The following is a 19,682-nucleotide window of genomic DNA, read 5'->3' on the forward strand; positions in this document are numbered from 1 at the left end:
CACCTGACTCAGGGCCACGTGACTGCTTGTGAAATGAGTGCGACCCTGTCTCACTTGTATATGCTCAGTGCCTGGAGCGGCGCTAGCCCACCCACACAAGGCATTCACGATTCGTGAGAGGGCCGCCACGGGAATGGGATGTTGGGCGCAAGCGTGGGAAGAAACAACACACCCTATTAATCAGATGGAAGGAGGGCGCTGTGACTTCAGGTAGCAAGGACCTCAGGAATCAGAGAGGATACTGTGCATTTCTGCAGAGATTTAGCTTTTTCTCTTGGACAAAAGGCTGCCCTAGTTTCAAGGGATGTCAACGTAAAATCCTTAGCCCTGGTCACTGGAGCCGGCTCTCCTAAGGCCTTCTCTCTGAAACTGAACTAGGACCTGCAGATGGCAGATTTCGCTAATACTGAGGATTTTTAAAAGCACATTTGCCCCAGCAGATCAGAAAACTTAAGCAAAACCAAAGAAACCCCAAGCAGAAAGGCCGAGTAACCCAGAGCATGGGTGTCCGGGACAGACAGTGGCGCCACCTGGTGACAGGCCTGTCCCAGCAGGGGAAGGGAGCCTGGAAGCCCTGACTATGTACTCAAGGCTGAGACGGTCCTTCCTATTTACATCCAGAGAGCATCTTAGAGCTGGGAAGGAGGTCAGTGATCTCAGCAAACTTCCTGAGCACCTGACTCATCTTTATACCCACCGAGGACCTGGCCCACTGAAGGGGCTCGGGTAATGTCTGCTGAAACAGGAAAACTGAATTCAGCTCCGCCATTTACTGGAGAGGAAGCTGAGGCCCCAAATCTGACAGTCCTATTCTGGGAAATTCCTACAAATGACAACACTGCCTTCCTGACCCCAATGCTGGAGACTTTCCTGAGCCAAAACCGGAGCTGGGTGGCTTGGGCTCTGGTACCATAACCCAGGAGGGACATTCTTAGAGCTGAGGGCAGCAGACCAGTCTTTCAGGGAGAACAGGTGGCCCAGAACACACCACGTCTAAAATCCCACCCCAGACCACACGCATTTTATAGTGGAGACAAGACCAAGAAGTTAAAGCCACTCAACCAAGGTCACCCCAGGCGTGATCGCTGGGGCCACGCTCAGACCCATGCTTTCCCCCAGACCTTGTCTGGTCCTCCCAAACCCACGGCTCACACACAGCTGTACAGAACTGCTAACAGGCATCTCCCAGGACCCAGAGCGTAGGGAGTCAGAACTACGACATCGGCTCCAGGGCGGCCCTGACCTCATCTGCGGCGGGTGTTGTCACCTCACTCGGCAGCTCCTGTTCTTGGGCCATCAAGGCCAGAAGCTTTCGGATCAGAACCACGTCCTTCATGACAGCCTGCAGGTTCACCGTCTGGCCGTTGGTGAACATCTGGTCCCCGAGGCGGCTGACAGGGCGATACCTGTAGGAGGACGCGTGGTATCAGTGGACGCTCAGCATGAAGGGTGTGTGCCTCAGCCTCTCACCCACCCCTACGTCACCACCGCACTCAGGAAGAAGGGAAAGGAAAATGCTCCTACCACCTGCCACCTGGCAGTGGAACAGATGCGCTACTTCTCAGGGCCCGTGACCCTTCCATCATCCTCTCCCAGAGGTCATTATTCAATTGTTCCAGAAACCTCTGCAAGGTGAAATAAAGCCAATGAAAGGGCATTACCTTGAGGGTGGCACCACCAAGAAATCCAGAAAGAACATACTGGGATTGAATCTGGACTCCATGCCAACGTCTTCCAGTCCCAGAAAAAGGTAATTCAGAAAGAATCCTGTGTTTGAAATAAACCAAAACGATCATTTAAATCTATATGTAAGAGCATGGAAGGATGACCACGGAAATTTTACTGAGTGGAAAAAAAAAAACAATCCCAGAATGTAGGACAATATGTAGAGTAAGATCACATTTGTCTTTATAAAAACTAATGAGCAAAAAAACCAGTCTTTGGGTGCTGTGAGCCTACACACAGGGGAGATGATGGGTTTAAAGATGGGTGCTACAGGGGTGACGGTGCTTAGCCCAGGGGCTGAGATGGGCAAGGATGGGAAACAAAAACTTTCACGTGCTTCTGGTTACGTTCCTGGATCATCAGACTCACACGCACGCATGCACACACACACTTATTACTTTGGTATTTATAAGAAAACGTATTTGAAATAAACAAACAAAAATCAAATAAAAAAAGTTAGTCTTCTTAAGATGGGTGGGATGGGGGGGTAGGTCCAAGAGGGAGGGGATATACGTACACATATAGCTGTTTCAATTCATTGTACAGCAGAAACTAACACAACACTGTAAAGCAACTCTACCCCAATTAAAAAAATAATAACAACAACAAAAGGAAACAAAATAAAAAGCCCTCCACATAGATGCTACCAAGATCGTCTATGGATCAAAGCTGTGTTTCAAGTGTCGGATAACCCAAAAAAAAGCTACAGAGAGAATGAATAAAACATGTCAGGGCCAAGAACACTCATACTAACTTGAATGCTATTTTTTTTCTGACATCACTTATCCCTTTAGCAAGATTTTCATTTTTAAGTGCTTGTCATTACATAGCAGTTACATTCAGTGTTCCAGAACACACTCTCAGAGGGTGGGTGAGCTATGTGGGCTTTTCTTATGAATTCAAACACTAATGGAAGACTTTCCTATTTGTAGGGAATTAAAATGTATGAGAATCCTAATTTAATAAAAACAGAGTTCATTTTTTGATTCACAGAAGGGATTCCCATAGAATCCTTAAAAAAAAAACACCCAACTTTTATTTATGGGCATTTAAAATAAAGTGAGTTACACTGAACCTTCGAGACATGTGTCAAACTGTATTAAGCGATGCCCACCTGCAGCTGTCATTTAATGACCGGGCTCAGTTACAGTAACTGTCAAGTTCATGCCTTCCCCACACTATAAGGCATCAACAACAACGTACGCTGAAGCCTGCCCCAAATCTACTGTTTGATTTCAGGAGAGATCTACAAGAATCACAATTTTGAAAACATAAAAATAAAAAGGCAGGGCAAATGAGTCCAGGAAAGCAAAGGGCCATTTCTTTAGGCTGGTACAGCACCTTCATTCTTCCAAAGAGCCGTGAGATGTTCTTGAGCGCTGGTGGGTGTCAAGTATCCTCGTTTTCCCATCTGATCTTCCTCAATTCCTGGAGCCGAAGAGGGGAATCAGAGCACAGTAAGTTAATTACAGGCACTCCCTCCTTAATGGGATTTATCAATTCTTTTCCCCACCCTGCCAAGCCTGCAATCTGACCACAAAAATCAATCTCTAGGACAGCATACTCTCTGCTCTGAATTTTTTCCCCTTTAATCTAATTTCTAAAGTAATGAAAACCATATAACTAGTGTATGAAATCTAAAAAAGTAGAGTCAAAGGGGAAAAAAAATCACCCACGATTTCATCATGTTAACACTATTACCACTTTTATATATTCTTTTCTGGTCCTTTGGTTTATACAGTTTTAGATCATTATAATCTCAGGTGTGGATTTATTTTGTACTACTTTGCTCATTTAGTGTCATCTTGTGAGCATTTCTGCATGTTGCCCTATAGCTTTTGCCCTATAGTCTCACCATCAATTTTTTTTTTTTTTGTTAACCCAGACTAAAATCTAGTCCTTATCTCTATTTTGTCTATTTTCCCTAGAGATGTCACTGTTCCAGAAAATAAATATTCTTGGAGTGGAGGTAGTCTCTCTCTTCCTAGTGGGATGTCTTCTTGGCTCCTCTCCCAAACTTGGCATTGAGACCGAGACCCAAGAACACACGCACGGTGCCCACCCACTGCATGGGGCTGACGGGGTTGGCGAAGAGGATAACGGAGGCCAAAATGGTGAAGGACTTTCGAGTTGTGGTGATCGTGGAGCAGGTCAGGGGACCAAAATACACAACTGTCATGAAGATGAAGCTCTGGCCCAGGGCCCTAGTCAGACCAATCACCATCATTTTTAATGGCTGCATGATATCCCTCTGAGAGGATGTTTCCTGAGTGACTGAACCACACTGTAATAGTTGGATATCTGGGTTGATCCCAATCTTTTTACTATTATAAGTTACACTGTGATAAATAGCTTTATGCACATGGCTTTTTTTTTTTTTTTTTTTTGCGGTACGCGGGCCTCTCACTGTTGTGGCCTCTCCCGTTGCGGAGCACAGGCTCCGGACGCGCAGGCTCAGCGGCCATGGCTCACGGGCCCAGACGCTCTGCGGCATGTGGGACCCTCCCGGACCGGGGCACGAACCCTTGTCCCCTGCATCGGCAGGCGGATCCCCAACCACTGCGCCACCAGGGAAGCCCTACTCTCCTGCTTTTTTCCACATCTGTAAAATCCAGCTTCATTCCACCTCCAATTCTCTAGTTGGTTTCTTTACCAACTGCAGAAGACACGTCACTGAAAGTTTTTAGAGAAATCTGTAACTTGGAGAACAACTAATAGATGTATCGTAATTTAATTACTCTCTATTAACAGGCACTGAAGTCATTTCCAATTTTAAACGACTTAATACTCTGGGCATGCCTAATTCTTAGGATAAAATCATTAAAGTGGAATTGCTAGGTCAAGAGTTTACACGTCTAAAATTTTGATTCCTATAAAAGCAAAACATTTCAACCAATTAACGCAACTGAAGGAAGTGTGGAGAATGCGTTGAAGACAGGCTCTGACCCTCAGGGATACACCACAGAGTTAGAAAGCTACGTGCGTTCAGTGGGGAGAAAAGACCCCACTAACCGAAAGAACCATTTTGCGGGCACTTCTGGAAAGAACCCCTCTCTTACTAAACCGGCTTGATGAGCTGAGGAAGATGAGCTGCATCCGGCAGAGCTCTCCAGCTTCTGACCCAGAGCTGCCAGGGCAGGAAGTGACCCCACCACAGTTTAGTCACAGACGAAAGCAGACTGGGGTTGTTCACTCACTGGGTTTGAGTCAGAAGAGACCTGTGGGATGCCACCTCCTCACATGGACTGCACCCTTCCTAACAGGACACTTTTGCAGCCTGGAAAAAATGAAATCTGCCTCGATGGGACCTCAGAACGGCCCTAATGTGTGTTTCGTTTAGCTCTAAGAGCTGCCATGTCAAAAACAAATGTCGGGAAGTCAAATAACTTGGGGAAGACAAGATCACAGTGGGTGGAGTACCTGGCTTTAAGAATTCTCATTTGAAAGTGCGATCATCTTGGGGCCTGAGGAACACTCTGGGGTGAACGTGAATTTCACAAGCTTATGGCGCCCCTCATGGGATAACCAGTGCGTGGGGATCACTGAGGCACAGGCCTCACTGCTTGGCCCCCTTCGAATCCAGGAACATGGCCAGACCCTTGTCCTAATGCTCACCTGCCTCATCACCTCCCCCTGGAGTTACTGACCTGCATCACCCGCAGCCTCCCCCAAGAGCAGAGGCCACAAGGTCAGGTCTCCACTTTGGCACTGGACTCGGCCAGAGGCCGGGTCCTGGGCACGAGGCTGAGTGCCCAACAGGTAAATGTCTGCTAAATACTAAAAACCCAATCCAGAAACTATCGAAGACTACGGCTGACTTGTTTCTAATGCACAGAATTTTGGGTGGCACCATCATATTCTCAAAGCTGCAGTGAAGATTACTTCAAAGAATGGATTAGACAAAGGCTACCTAACTTTTAGATATTTGCCCCAAAGAAATAGTTATCCTCTAGACTTCTGACCATCTTTGTTCTCAATCTATGAACATTTTCTAAGGTGCCCTAAGGGCTAGAGCAGCAGTTTCCAACCTTAAAAATTATTTTAAGGGCTATATACAGGGTAGAAAAATCCACCCTCGTGGTTGTTTACGGTTACCCATTAAACAGGCTTTCTAAATGCGCTGTGGTGTACTGGATTGGATCCTGGAACATAAAAAGGGCATTACTGGATAAACTGGTGAAATTCAAATAAAGTCTGTCGTTCAGTTAATAGTGCACCAATGTTAATTTCTTAGTTTTGACAAAGGCGCCACGGTCACCTAAGATGTTACGTTAGGGCAAAGTGAGTAAAGAGGACACAGTAACTCTCTGTACCATGTCTGCAACCCTTCTGTACGTCTAACATTAGTCTAAAGTAGAAGGTTTATTTAAAAAGTAATAAGAAACGCCTTTGCTATTGCTATGGTCTCAATGTTTGTATCCCCTCAAGTTTCATGTGTTGAAATCCTAACCCCCCACATGGTGGTATGTTAGGAGGTCGGACCTTTGGGAGGTGATTAGGGCACGAAGGTGGAACTCTCGTGACTGGGACTGGTGCCCTTATGAAAAGACCCCAACAGAGCTCCCTTGCCTCTTTCCACCATGTGAGGTTACAGGGAGTAGTTGGCTGTCATTGAGGAAGTGGGCCCCCACCAGACACCGAATGTGCCAGCACCTAAACCCTGGCCTTCCCAGCCTCCAGAACTGGGAGAAATACATGTCTGTTGTTTATAAACACCACTCGGTTTACGGTACTTTTGTTACAGCGGCCCAAACGGGTAAGGCAGTTACCTACTCCAGGCCTTGCCATAGTCCTCAATGCAAAAGACAGATTATGCAACTCCAGGAAGAGAACTTATTTCCTTGCCTATTCTGTGTTCTTGAACTCTGGAGTAAGGTTTAGAAACAACATGCTACAGACTTTCGCCCATGAAATGAAATTTCCTCAACTCTGGGCAAGAAGTTCTATCGCTGCCTCTACATAGAGTTGGAAACCCAAGGTCCAAGAAGCGACCTTCTCTAAGCCCCTCAGAGTAAGAAGCAGAGTGAGGTGTCCATCCCAGGTGATGCTTTTCCCGCCCTGGCACATTGACTGTATAACAAAAAACGAACGGTCAATGTCTACAGAGCACGTAAGACATAGCAGGCACTGGTCTCAGTACCTCAAATGGAACACCTTATTTAATCTTCACTTCCAAAGAAAAAACAAAAAGCATCTTTGAACAAACTTACAACTACAAAAATGCAAAAGCAGGAGTACCAAGTGTCTCAAGTTTGCTCCCAGGTTCCCCCAAGGGCAGAGCAGAGCTACTCCAGGGGTCTGAGAGGAGTCAGAAGCAGCCTGCAGGAGGCGCTAACATTCTTTGGTTGCTCACGGCTTTTCTTGAAAATTCACCTACATTTTACTTCAAAAGAAATCCACACTTGTTCAACAACAAAATAGTGTGAAATACTGGCCAGGTAAATTTCTTAACTTCTTCCTCAAAAATCTTTCCAAACACCAACCACCTGTGACAAGAGGTGCGTCATTCAGCCTGTGAGGAGCTGCCTCGCCCTGCAGCCCAGCCGTCAGTTCTGTGCCAGAGGCCGGGGCTGGGAGCTCGCCAGGACGCCCGCCGGCCCTAGAGCCTGGACACCTACCATCTGCTGGCCCAGCACAAAGGCGCAGCTGAGAAACACGTGGCGCAGAGGACCAGGGATCCCCAAGGCTCGGGACACATCTGATGGCCACACGTGAAAGACATGCCGAGGGCCTCCTAGGGCCCGGCCTGCTTACCCTGGGGCTCAGTGTCCTTCTGGTCAGCTTTCCTGTGCACCATGGCTGGATACGTGATTGTCAGTTTGCTGTTGTGCTCCTTTCGGACAACTGACCGCCCGGTTCTAGACATGAGGACAGGTTTGAGGAGAGAAAAAAAACCCAACAATGTGAAATCTAAAATACGACACAAATGAACACATCTATGATACAGAAGCAGATTCACAGATATAGAGGACAGGCTTGTGGTTGCCAAGAGGAATGGCAGGTTGGGGAGAGAAGGATTGGGAGTTTGGGATTAGCAGACGCAAACTATTATGTATAGGATGGGTAAACTGCACATGGAACTATATTCAATAACCTGTGATAAACCATAATGGAAAAAATATGAAAAGGAATATATATATATGTATAACCGAATCACTTTGGTATATAGCAGAAGTTTATACAACATTGTAAATCAACTACACTTTAATAAAATTTAAAAAAACAACAGAGGGGAAGGTACTCACTTGCAGTGAGGACATCGCTTAGCAGTCATATGTGTCTTCCAGAAGAAAGCAACGAGTTTGCTCCTGCTCTCACAGACATTTTTTACCTATTAAAAAAAAGCAAGGAAACTCAGAGTGCCATTCTGAAGACAATCCAGTAGGTATTCATTTTGTGGTTTTCACCTTTTTTTGAAAAACCAGAGGAAGTCACCCCTTTCTTAAAATTTCCCACAGAACCGTAATATAGCAAAATGCTACCAATCACTGAGCAACTTCTTTCCTTAAGTTTCTTCATTCATAATATGAGAATGAGAATAACAATCACCTTACCAAGCTGTTACTAAGATAAAGACATCATGAATGCAGCGGGGGGGCCTGGAATACAGTAAGGATCAATAAATGTTACTTTAATTTAAAACCAACCTGGACTTCCCTGGTGACACAGTGGTTGGGAATCTGCCTGCCAGTGCAGGGGACACAGGTTTGAGCCCTGGTCCGGGAGGATCCCACATGCCATGGAGCAACTAAGCCTGTGCGCCACAACCGCTGAGCCTGCGCTCTAGAGCCTGCGTGCCACGACTGCTGAAGCCCGCATGCCTGGAGCCCATGCTCTGCAGCAGGAGAAGCCACCGCATTGAGAAGCCCGCGCACCACAATGAAGAGTGGCCCTCACTCGCCGCAACTGGAGGGGGCCCGCACGCAGCAACAAAGACCCAACGCAGCCGAAAATAAAAAATAAATAAATTAAAAATAAATAAACAAATAAATAAAACAAACCTCTCTGGGGACTTCCCTGGTGGTCCAGTGGCTAAGGTTCCGTGCTCCCAATGCAGGGGGCCCGGGTTCGATTCCTGGCCAGGGATCTAGATCCCACATGCCGCGACTAAGAGTCTGCATGCCACAACTAAGACTCCGCACGCCACAACTAAAGATCCTGCATGCCACAGCTAAAGATCTCACATGCCACTATGATGATCCCGCATGCCGCAACTAAGTCCCGGCACAGGGAGATCAGCTCTGTGCTTTGTGACCGCCTGGAGGGGTGGGATGGGGAGGGTGGGAGGGAGGGAGATGCATGAGGGAAGGGATGTGGGAACAGATGTCTATGTATGACTGATTCACTTTGTTATAAAGCAGAAACTAATAAAAAAAAAATAAATAAATAAATAAAAATAATACGTAAAAAAAAAAAAAAAAAAAAAAGACCCGGCACAGCCAAATAAATACATAAATATTAAAAAGAAAAAAAGAAACCCCTCTGGATGCAGCGGCTGCCTCCCTTGAATGGACCTCAAAGTTCCGAGGGAAGGCACATCCACAGCTAAGCTACACTGGTGGTTCTGAACTGGCTGCAAATGAGACCCACCCGGGGGCGGCTTTCGTACCCTCCCCTGGGGCCCTACCCTAGACCAATTAAATCAGAATCTCTGGTGTGAAACTTGGGCACGAGGTGCATCAGATCTCAAGATGAGCCCTGCAGGTTGATTACCTAGACCACTCGTTCCCTGAACAAATGAACCCTTACACGGGTGCGCTGGGGGGACAGGGAGGCAGCCGTCATTTAGCAGCGTTGGAAGGAGAAAGAAGCACAGGGCGCGGGCCTTATTCTCCAGGCGAGACCGTAAGCCAGAGCCTAAGCCTCACTGGGTGCTGTACCCAAGCCACTAATTTCACCTAACCTTCTCCTCAGTCCCGCAGGCAGGCGTCAAAGATGAGGACCCGGTGGCTCAGGGACGGTTATGTAACTTACAAGGTCAGAGGCCTCACGCGGCAGAGCTCGGATTCAAACTCTGGGAAGCTAAAGGATACGCAATGCGGAGGCAACTGTGATAATTATGCTAAAAACCGAGTGTTTGGGAAACAGAGAGACAGGATAACTCACATGTGCGCCGTGGGATCCCAGGAGGTTGTTCTGTAGGATTTTGGTTGTGTATCGTTCTAACTCTGCCTGAATTTCGAAGGCAGTAGCATCAGCATTTTCTTCCAGAAACTGGAAAACAAAGAAAAAAACTGTATGATCAAAGTAAAGCAAGTGTATTATGAGCAGCACCAGGGGGCAGCCTCTCCGAGGATGGGAGAGTTTCGTTTGAGGGGAGAGAAAGACACCGCATGGCTGCTGTGGTGCATTTTCAAAACAGGTTGGCCACACTGCTGTTAAAAAAATAAAATAAAAATTTAGATTATTCTGCTTCCAGTCGTGGTCGGCTAGATTATTCGGACCAAACCGAAAAGCGAAAAGAACCAAGATAGGATAAAATATTTTAAAAAATGTCAAGCTCCAAAGAACTGACAGGACAGTGAGGGGGACCCAAGGCCAAACTGAAGGGAAACTGGGAAAATCCAGGTCAAAGAGCACAGGGGCCGTGGCTGCTCCGAGGCAGGGATGCTGCACCGCACAGCTCTGGGGCAACCCTCAGGGTAGCTGTGTCCCTCCGGGGGAAGATGCTGACAGACTTGTGATGCTCCCTGGAGCTGCACAACATGTTAGCCTGGCCTTGGAAACATTCCACAATCCAAAAAGTTTGAACTTTTCATTCTGAAGGTCTTAAATGATAAAGCAGAGAGAAAGGAAAGCTTAGAGTTAGTGCAAGGACAGGAATCTAACAGGATATCTTCCTGCCATATCGCACCCCACAGACACAGGAGGCTGGGGACCCTAAGGGCTATGTCCTTGGGAACTAGACCAGCCCTGGAACAGAACCACCTGGCTTCCCATAGCCTGCCTTGAACATGGACTACGATGGTCCCAGGCCACCAAGCATATGGCAAAAGCAATGAGAACCCTCCTCTGGAGGAAGGCAGCCAGCACCCCAGACCTCAAATTATTCCTACAAAGAATTTGCTAAGTACAATGACAAACTGTCAAAAATAAGCACATAAGGAGGATAAAGAGAGGGAGCTCCTGGAGACCAGGACCATATCTTCATTAAGATATCTATTTATTTATTTATGGCTGTGCTGGGTCTTCACTGCTGCACGTGGGGCTTTCTCTAGTTGCGGCGAGCGGGGGCTACTCTTTGTTGCGGTGCGTGGGCTTCTCATTGCAGTGGCTTCTCTTGTTGCGGAGCACGGGCTCTAGGCGCGCGGGCTTCAGTAGTTGTGGCACGCGGGCTCTAGAGCGCAGGCTCAGTAGTTGTGGCGCACGGGCTTAGTTGCTCCGCGGCATGTGGGATCTTCCCGGACCAGGGCTCGAACCCGCATCTCCTGCGTTGGCAGGCAGATTCTTAACCACTCTGCCACCAGGGGAGTCCTTTAATTATTCTTATGGCTTCATGCTTTCACACCTAGCTATTTGTACCCAGTCACAAGACTTAAAGCTCAAGCATTCTGGTGACTATTCTTAGGGGCCACACACTCTGGCTTGCCTGATTGCCATGACAGCCACTACCCACTTACCCTGTACAGAATTCTCTCCAGCTCGTACACTGCTTGTAGGGCCCCGACTTCCAGAACTCTCAGCTGGCAGAGCAGCAGATGAACCACAGCCCGGGGGCAAGTCAGCATGTGACAGTTTAAACAGGAACCCCGGAGCAGCAGGTAGAGTTTCTGAAGAGAGGGAATAACAGAGACAGGATATTAGAACGTGACATAGCTGTCAACGTGATTTTCAATGTAATAAATACTTACGATTTTTGTTTTTCTGTTGTCAGTTTACTCCTTTAAGAATTCCACTTCACCCTATGTACCCGGAAAGCCCTTCCTCACCTTAAGAACTCGATAAATATTCCTCTATATTTTCTCTTATGGTTTCATTTTAATCCATTAACACTAGAAATCTACTTTGGGTCTGAGGTCGGGAACTACCTTTATTTTATTTAAATACTAAATTTTGTACTCACTTAAATACTGAAAACTTTTTAAAAAATATTTATTTATTTAGGCTACACCAGGTCTTAGTGGCAGGTGGGATCTAATTCCTCGACCAGGGTTCAAACCGGGGCCCCCTGCATTGGGAATGCGGAGTCTTACCCACTGGACCACCAGGGAAGTCCTAAATATTGAAAACATTTAATTAAAATGTTTCAGTTAAAATAATGTTTCAAACGTTTAGTATTTAACTAAGACAATTCTCTTCCCCTAATACCATTAACAGACAAAAAACATGTCCACGTACACTATCATCTGTGTTGCTTAAAACAAATCCCGGAGGCTGGGTTAACTGATGTAAGAAGCCAAAAGTGTTCAAGTAGGATTGAACCGTAACTTCATTCTCAGCTCAGTGCTGGGCCTTCTGGAGCTCTGCTCTTCCAGCCTCTAAGCAAGAGCCTACAAATCCACCTGAAGGGCTCTATTGCCAGGGAAGCCCCACCCACATTTCTGAAAGACATAAAGCCCTTAGAACCAAAGGTCTAGGGACAGATCTGAACGCTTTCCCCCTGTGTAAACAGAATCCAGCTGTGGCTCTTCTCAATGGGAATCAAACTGAAGTTCCTTTAGGTAGGGCTAGAGGCCAAGTTGAATGTACTGAATTTCGCTCCTCAAGGTTTTAAATTGCCAAGTAAAGAGCACTTTCACTCAAAGTGTCGGGAGCTGACCTCCCGAGACACCTGCCCTGGGGAGAGGGGTGGCACTCACCAATCCCACCCGCACCCTGAGACCCACGCGGCCAGGGTGGCCCAGGCCAGAACGTACCTCGAAGAGGAGAGGGTTGTACACAGTGAGTGGGAGCTCGATGTGGCCCAGGTGCCCGGAGCAGTTGCTGAAGTCCTGCACGCAGGTGGAGCACACCTCTTTGGAGTCTGCGGGGCCCAGAGCTAGATCGTACAGGCCGTTCACCGACGGGTTCCCCAGGCTATCTAGGTACCGAGGGTTTGTAATGGACTTAACGCTTAATTTCCTAGGGAGATAAAAAAAAGACCAGGTGAGACAAGGTTACCCAACTTCTAGGACATTTCCTCTTCGGCACTTGCAAAGGGATGGTATAATGTCTGTGTCTTCAGACGTGCAGACGGCTCCAGAGGGCAGACTCGGTGTCTGCCTCGCTCCCCGCTGCAGCTCAGCACTTAGCCCAGAGCCTGCACTCAACAGGTGCTCAATGAATACGTGCTGAACGAAGAGCAGTGAGGGGTAACATCTTTAAAACCCAGATTTAGAGCAAATCTTGCGCTAACCAAACACACTGGCCGACTGTATTATACAAAGAAGTACCGACTTACACACCAAACGCGTCTTAGGCAGCATTTAGTCTGACTTGAACCCTCTGAGATGGGCATCACTACATGCGTTTTTCAGAGGAGGAAACAGGCTCAGAGTGGTTAGTGATTTAATTCAGGTGACAAAGCCCAGAATGGTGGGGGTGTGGTGAGATATGGACCAGACCTAACCCCAAACCCACAGAGTTCAAGAAAGGGAATAATCCCAGTATGTAGGAATAGTGAATTGAGAAAAGTTAAACATAAATATGCAAACCTTTGAGAAGTATAACCTGCTTTACTAAAGGTTTCATTGCAGTATTTTCTGTTTGGTTGAAAACAGGCTCCCACAGGACACCTAAGTACTTTTACCAAAATTACGTTCATGCCAAGTTTGTTTTTAAACTTTTTTTTTTTTGTAAATTAGAAAATAAAGATAATGAAATCCAAATCTCACAATGTAGAGAAAACCGCTAACAGACTTCTTTCTTTGGATATATTTTTAAAAACTGTAACTGGGATCATTTGCTATTTCTAGCATTGCCTTTATCATTTTCATTGAGCATTAAGTGTTTTCAGGTCACTAAAAATTCTTTGGAAAGATTCTGTAATTAAGAATTACCAGGGGGCTTCCCTGGTGGCGCAGTGGTTGAGAATCTGCCTGCCAATGCAGGGGACGCGGGTTCGAGCCCTGGTCTGGGAGGATCCCACATGCTGCGGAGCAATTGGGCCCGTGAGTCACAATTACTGAGCCTGCGCGTCTGGAGCCTGTGCTCCGCAGCAGGAGAGGCCCGCGCACCGCGATGAGGAGTGGCCCCCACTTGCCACAACTAGAGAAAGTGCTCGCACAGAAACGAAGAGCCAACACAGTCATTCATAAATGAATGAATGAATGAATGAATGAATGAATAAATAAATAAAATTAAAAAAAAAAAAAGAATTACCAGGGACTTCCCTGGTGGCGCAGTGGTTAAGAATCCACCTGCTAATGCAGGGGACATGGGTTCGAGCCCTGGTCCGGGAAGATCCCACATGCCGTGGAGCAGCTAAGCCCGTGTGCCACAACTACTGAGCCTGCACTCTAGAGCCCACAAGCCACAACTACTGACGCCCACGCGCCTATAGCCCGAGCTGTGCAGCAAGAGAAGCCACCACAGTGAGAAGCCTGCGCACCGCAACGAAGACCCAATGCAGCCAAAAATAAAGAATTACCAAATCTTTCATTATATGTCAATATAATTCATTTAGCCAAACCCCACTGTAAGTAAGCTCATGCCACCTATCTGCATAAAGATTTTTGCATAGCATAATTCAAACTTTTAACTATTTCCTAAAAATATAATTAGTTCCTTGGTGAAGGGAAATCCTTGAATCAAAGGGGGCGAACTGTTTTGTTTTGTTTTCTGGCCTCCTGTGTGGCTTGCAGGATCTTAGTTCCCTGACCAGGAATTGAACCCAGGGCCCCTGCTGTGGAAGCTTGGAGTCCTAACCACTGGACTGACAGGGAAGTCCCAGGGCGAACTGTTTTGAAGCTCTTGATATATTCTGCCATATTGTATGCCAGAAAAGATGGGCTAACAGTAAGTAGACTGTCTGTCTGTCCTAACCAACACTGAGTCTTAGCACTTAAAAACTTTCCAAATTTAAGGTGAAAAAATGCTACCCACTATGACGTTAAATTTTTTTTAACAGAAATTAGGACATACCTTTTTTTTTAATTTAAAAAAATTTTTTATTGGAGTATAGTTGCTTTACAACGTTGCATTACTTTCTGCTGTACGGCAAAGTGAATCAGCATCCCACCCACCCCCTTCCCTGTCACGTTAATTAATCTTTTTATTATGTTTTGTTTTAAAGGCCATTTTGGTCCTTTACGTAATTAAAAAAATAAAATTTAACTCATTTTTAAGTTAAAATCTTAACTTTTTTATTATTGTCTACATGAGCTCCTTACATATGAGGACATTAACCTTCCTAGTTTGTGATGTCTTCTGTCATTTTTCACAGGCACAAGTTTATAAATTCTTCAAACAGCTCTGTTGAGCTGTAACTCACGTACCATACAATGTGTCCATTTGAAGTATACACTCGGTGTTTTTTAGTATATCCACAGAGCTGTGCAACCATCACAATATCATTTTCGTCCCCAATAAAAGAATCCCTGGCAGTCACTCTCCATCCGTCTCTACCTCCCTCACAGTCCTATGCAATGACTAATCTACTTTTTGCCTCCAGAGACTTGTCCATCTGGACATTTCACATAAACGAAATCATATGTTATGTGGTCTCTTAGAGCAGGCTTCTTTTACCTCGCATGTTTTCAAGGTTCATCCATGTTGTAGCCTGTATCTGTATTTCATTTTTCTATAGCCAAAAAATATTCCATTGCATGGATACACCATATTTTATTGGGTTAGTTTTACACTTTGGCTACTATAAATAATGCTGACAGGAACATTTGCATACAAGTTTTTTTTTTTTAATTACAAATGCATTGGAAATTTCCTGGGTACTCTTCTTTTTTTTTTTAATTAATTTTTATTTTTGTCTGCATTGGGTCTTCGTTTCTGCATGCAGGACTTCCTCTAGTTGCGGTGAGCAGGGGCTACTCTTTGTTGCAGTGTGCGGGCTTACTGCGGTGGCTTCTCTTGTTGCAGAGCACGGGCTCTAGGCACGCAGGCTTCAGTAGATGTGGCGTGTAGGCTCAGCACTTGCAGCACGCTGGCTCTAGAGCGCAGGCTCAGTAGTTGTGGCGCATGGGTTTAGTTGCTCCATGATGTGTGGGACCTTCCCAGACCAGGGCTTGAACCCGTGTCCCCTGCATTGGCAGGCGGATTCTTTTTCTTTTTTTTTTTTTTTTGCGGTACGCGGGCCTCTCACTGCTGTGGCCTCTCCCGCTGCGGAGCACAGGCTCCGGACGCGCAGGCTCAGCGGCCATGGCTCACGGGCCCAGCCGCTCCGCGGCATGTGGGATCTTCCCGGACCGGGGCACGAACCCATGTCCCCTGCACCGGCAGGTGGACTCTCAACCACTGCGCCACCAGGGAAGCCCAACAGGCGGATTCTTAACCACTGCGCCACCAGGGAAGTCCTGTACATAAGTTTCTGTGTGAATATATTTTTTTCATTTCTCATGGATATATACCTAGGAATCAAAGTGCTGAGTCATATGGTAACTCTATGTTTAACTTTTTGAGAACTGCCAGACTGTTTTCCAAAGCGGCTGCACCATTTTACAGTCCCACCAGCAATACACCAAGGCTCTAACTTCTCCACATTTTTGCCGACACATTTTATGATCTGACTTTTTGATTCTAGCCATCCTAGTGGGTGTGACGTAGTATCTCACTGTGGTTTTGATAACTAATGAGGTTGAACACATCTTTGTGTACCTATTGGCCATCTAGATATCCTCTTTGGAGAAATGTCTATTCAAATCCTTTACCTGTTTTGTAATTGGGTCGTTTGCTGTTTTATTATTGAGTTGTAACAGTGCTTTGTATATTCAGTATGCAAGTCCTTTGGCAGATACATGATTTGCAGATATTTCTTCCAACGCATCTTTTCACTTTCTTGATGATATTGTTTGCATAATTTAAAATTTTTTAATGAGTTAAACTCACTGCTGCTTTCTTCCACTACCTTTGGGCTAAGTCTTTCTCCTTCGAAGTTGGATAAATATTCATCTACATTTCCTTCTCATTCATTTTACACTAAGCTCTAAAACTTAACTGGGGGCTTCCCTGGTGGTGCAGTGGTTGAGAGTCCGCCTGCCGATGCGGGGGACACGGGTTCGTGCCCCGGTCCGGGAAGATCCCACATGCCGCGGAGTGGCTGGGCCCGTGAGCCATGGCCGCTGAGCCTGCGCATCCGGAGCCTGTGCTCCGCAACGGGAGAGGCCACAGCAGTGAGAGGCCCGTGTACCGCAAAACAAAACAAAACAAAACAAAACAAAAACTTAATTGGAATTATAAACAAGGAAAACATTTATTGCATAAGGCAAACACAAATTAATTAGGTCTGGGTGCAAAGACTTGTACCACTAGATCCTCTTTCTATCATGTTCTGTAAGTTGGTACTTCACTTCCTTTGCCTGGAGCCTACAGTGATGGAGAAAGAGTAGGCAGGTGGGGCCAGCACACACCTGTGTCAACTGGCAGAAGAACTGTGTCCTGTGCTTGTCAAGGCAACACAAATAGCTCACATCCAAAACTGAATGTATTTTTTTTTTCTTTTTTTTGTCTTCATCCTAAGTCTTCCTATGTGGTAAGGAGCAAAGTTCCTCTCCCTAGCTGGGGAGGAGGAGAAAACCCCTCTAATCATTGCAGGAATGGGATGCAATGGGAAGAGCAATCAGCAAGGATTCCACTGGAGAGAAAAGAGTTTAAGACTAGCCAACGTGGGTTTGAGGACGACCGTTGCTGCCTCCTAGAGAGTCATTGTATTCTCTGGACAGGAATGTCCTCTCCTGTAACTGCAGACACCAACACAAATGGTTGAACTAAGGACTGGTAGTACCAAGCACTGAACAGATAGCTCCCCCATCCACCCGTGAGAGCACTTAACAAATATCTACTGAGTGCTTATTATGCGCCAGACACACCTTTAGATGCTGGGAAAACAGAGAAGAATCCCTGTGCTCATGGCCTTACATCCTATTGAAGGCAGGCAGACGAAAGCCAAGATAAATAAGCACACAGTCTACTGGATGGCAGAACATCCTATGAAGAAAAGTAAAGCAGAAAGGGGGAAGGACAATAGAGTGGGCCAGTGGCTGGGGGAACCCATATTGAGAAGGTTATACTGAACAAAAGCCTGAAGGAGATGAGGGAGTGAGCCATGCGGTCACCTTTACAGGGGAAGAAGCAGGGAGTGCAAAGGCCCTGAGGTGGATGTGTGACTATGGTGCTCCGGGAACAGCAAGGAGGCCAGGGTGAGTACAGAGGTAAGTTCAGAGAAGTAGCAGGGGCCAGAATGACCTTTCCAAGGCATTTTAAGGACTTGGCTTTTACTCCAAGTGACCTAGGAAGCTATTAGAACTTAACACAATAAAAGGTAGCATAATGATTGATATTTGTCAACCCCAGACTCAAATAGGTCTACAATGCTAGTAATGGGTATAAATTTGCTTATGCAGTTCCCTGTCTAAAAACTCCGCAATTAACTTGTAAAAATTCAATTCTTTTGCTTTTGGATGAAATAGTATGTATGGCTAGTGATGATATAATTGAAATTTCTGGGCCAGCATACCGTTGTAGCTCAGTTTATTCATCCAGTCATTCGACCAGAGGTGAGGATAAAAGAAAGGAATGAGGAAGCTCCAGGCTAGTGGAGAGAGGCGGAAATATAAACAAGCAAAAAAAGGAACTGAGGTACCATAATAGACAGCTGTACTAGGTGTGGAAAGACCTCAGAAAATGAGGGAGGTTGAGCTGAGCCTTAAGAGGGGGAGAGATGCTCTCCAGGTGTCTGCTGGGGGTTGGGGGCAAGAGCAGAGAAGCAGATCCCTCTGGCAGAGAGGACAGTGCATGCAGAGGAAATAGCTTGAGGTAAGGCCCAGACGTTGAAACCTGATGGCACTTTCTGGAATGTGCAAGTGGTTTAGTAGGGCTGGCGAAGGGATGATGCTTTAGCAAAAATCAGCACTGGCCTGATCATGGGTAAACTTGTAGGCTAAGCTAAGAAAGTATCATTTACCTGAGGGAAATGGAAAGCCTCTGGAGGGTTTTAAGTGTGAGTAGCATGATCACATCTGCACTTTGGAAGAATAATTTTAACAGTAATGCAGAGCACGCACTGGACTGGTGTAAGGGCGGGGGAGGCGGAAGAAAAAGACAATTCAAACAAGAGATAAGGGTCTGATCTAAGATAGTAACAGTAGTGTTGAAAAGGAGGTTATAGAACGAATAGACAAGTAGGTGACTCACAGTAAGAGCCCAATAAGTAAATGAGATGTCAGGAGAAATAGGTCTAGAATATTTGTCTTGTCACAAAATATTGACCATTTTGCACTAGACTAGGTACACCATTTTGGAGGGGCAAGTTCCCTCTCCCTTTAGGGGAAGTAGTTGTTGAGTTTTTGGTATAGGAGTTTAAGAACTCGGTGTGAAATTCAAATAGAGATGTCCAAAAAACAGCTGAAAAAAATGAGTCTGAAAAATCAGGAAACGAAAATTGGTCTGGAGATTTAAATTTGAGAGTATCACTCATCATAGTGGTGAAATTGTCTAGGGAGGACATTTAGGACAAGAAAAGCAGCATGTATGACCAGAATAGAATCTCAAGGAACAGCAAAATTTAAGTAAAAGAGGAATCAGCTAAGGAGCCTGGGACGAATTCGAATATAAACCACGAATGCAAGGACCTTGTTCACCAATGTGTCACGAATGCTTAGCTTAGTGCCTGGCAAAAACTGGATGATGGATAAATGTTTGTGGGTTGATAAAGGGAAGAAAGAAGTAGTACTTGTCACAGAAATAAAAGAACCTGAAAACAATAAATAAGGTGCTGGAAAAGAGAAAGATTGTCAAATGCTACGGTGATCAAAATGAAGACTGAAGATGGCCCCTTTGATTTAGTAATTAGGCAGAGAATATAAGCG

The 19,682-nt window shown here is 45.8% G+C and overlaps 1 protein-coding gene across 2 annotated transcripts in view; it reads right to left on the reverse strand.

Annotated features, from left to right (window-relative positions):
* The window catches only part of POLR1A (RNA polymerase I subunit A), a 77,925-nt gene that overhangs the window by 57,656 nt on the left and 587 nt on the right, over positions 1-19,682 (reverse strand). The window contains exons 2-9 of one of the 2 annotated variants that reach the window (XM_082642176.1): positions 12,582-12,786; positions 11,346-11,495; positions 9,832-9,939; positions 7,971-8,056; positions 7,480-7,583; positions 3,067-3,153; positions 1,662-1,767; positions 1,268-1,406 (exon numbers count right to left, since the gene is read on the reverse strand). In XM_082642176.1, the coding sequence (XP_082498302.1) occupies positions 1,268-1,406; positions 1,662-1,767; positions 3,067-3,153; positions 7,480-7,583; positions 7,971-8,056; positions 9,832-9,939; positions 11,346-11,495; positions 12,582-12,786 (985 nt within the window). Of the gene's footprint in view, positions 1-1,243; positions 1,407-1,661; positions 1,768-3,066; positions 3,154-7,479; positions 7,584-7,970; positions 8,057-9,831; positions 9,940-11,345; positions 11,496-12,581; positions 12,787-19,682 lie in introns of both variants that reach the window. The other variant, XM_082642175.1, reaches the window with a different exon arrangement.

This window comes from Mesoplodon mirus (genome assembly GCF_964341445.2).
Source record: "Mesoplodon mirus genome assembly, chromosome: 14".
In the NCBI taxonomy this organism is placed as follows: Eukaryota; Metazoa; Chordata; class Mammalia; order Artiodactyla; family Ziphiidae; genus Mesoplodon; species Mesoplodon mirus.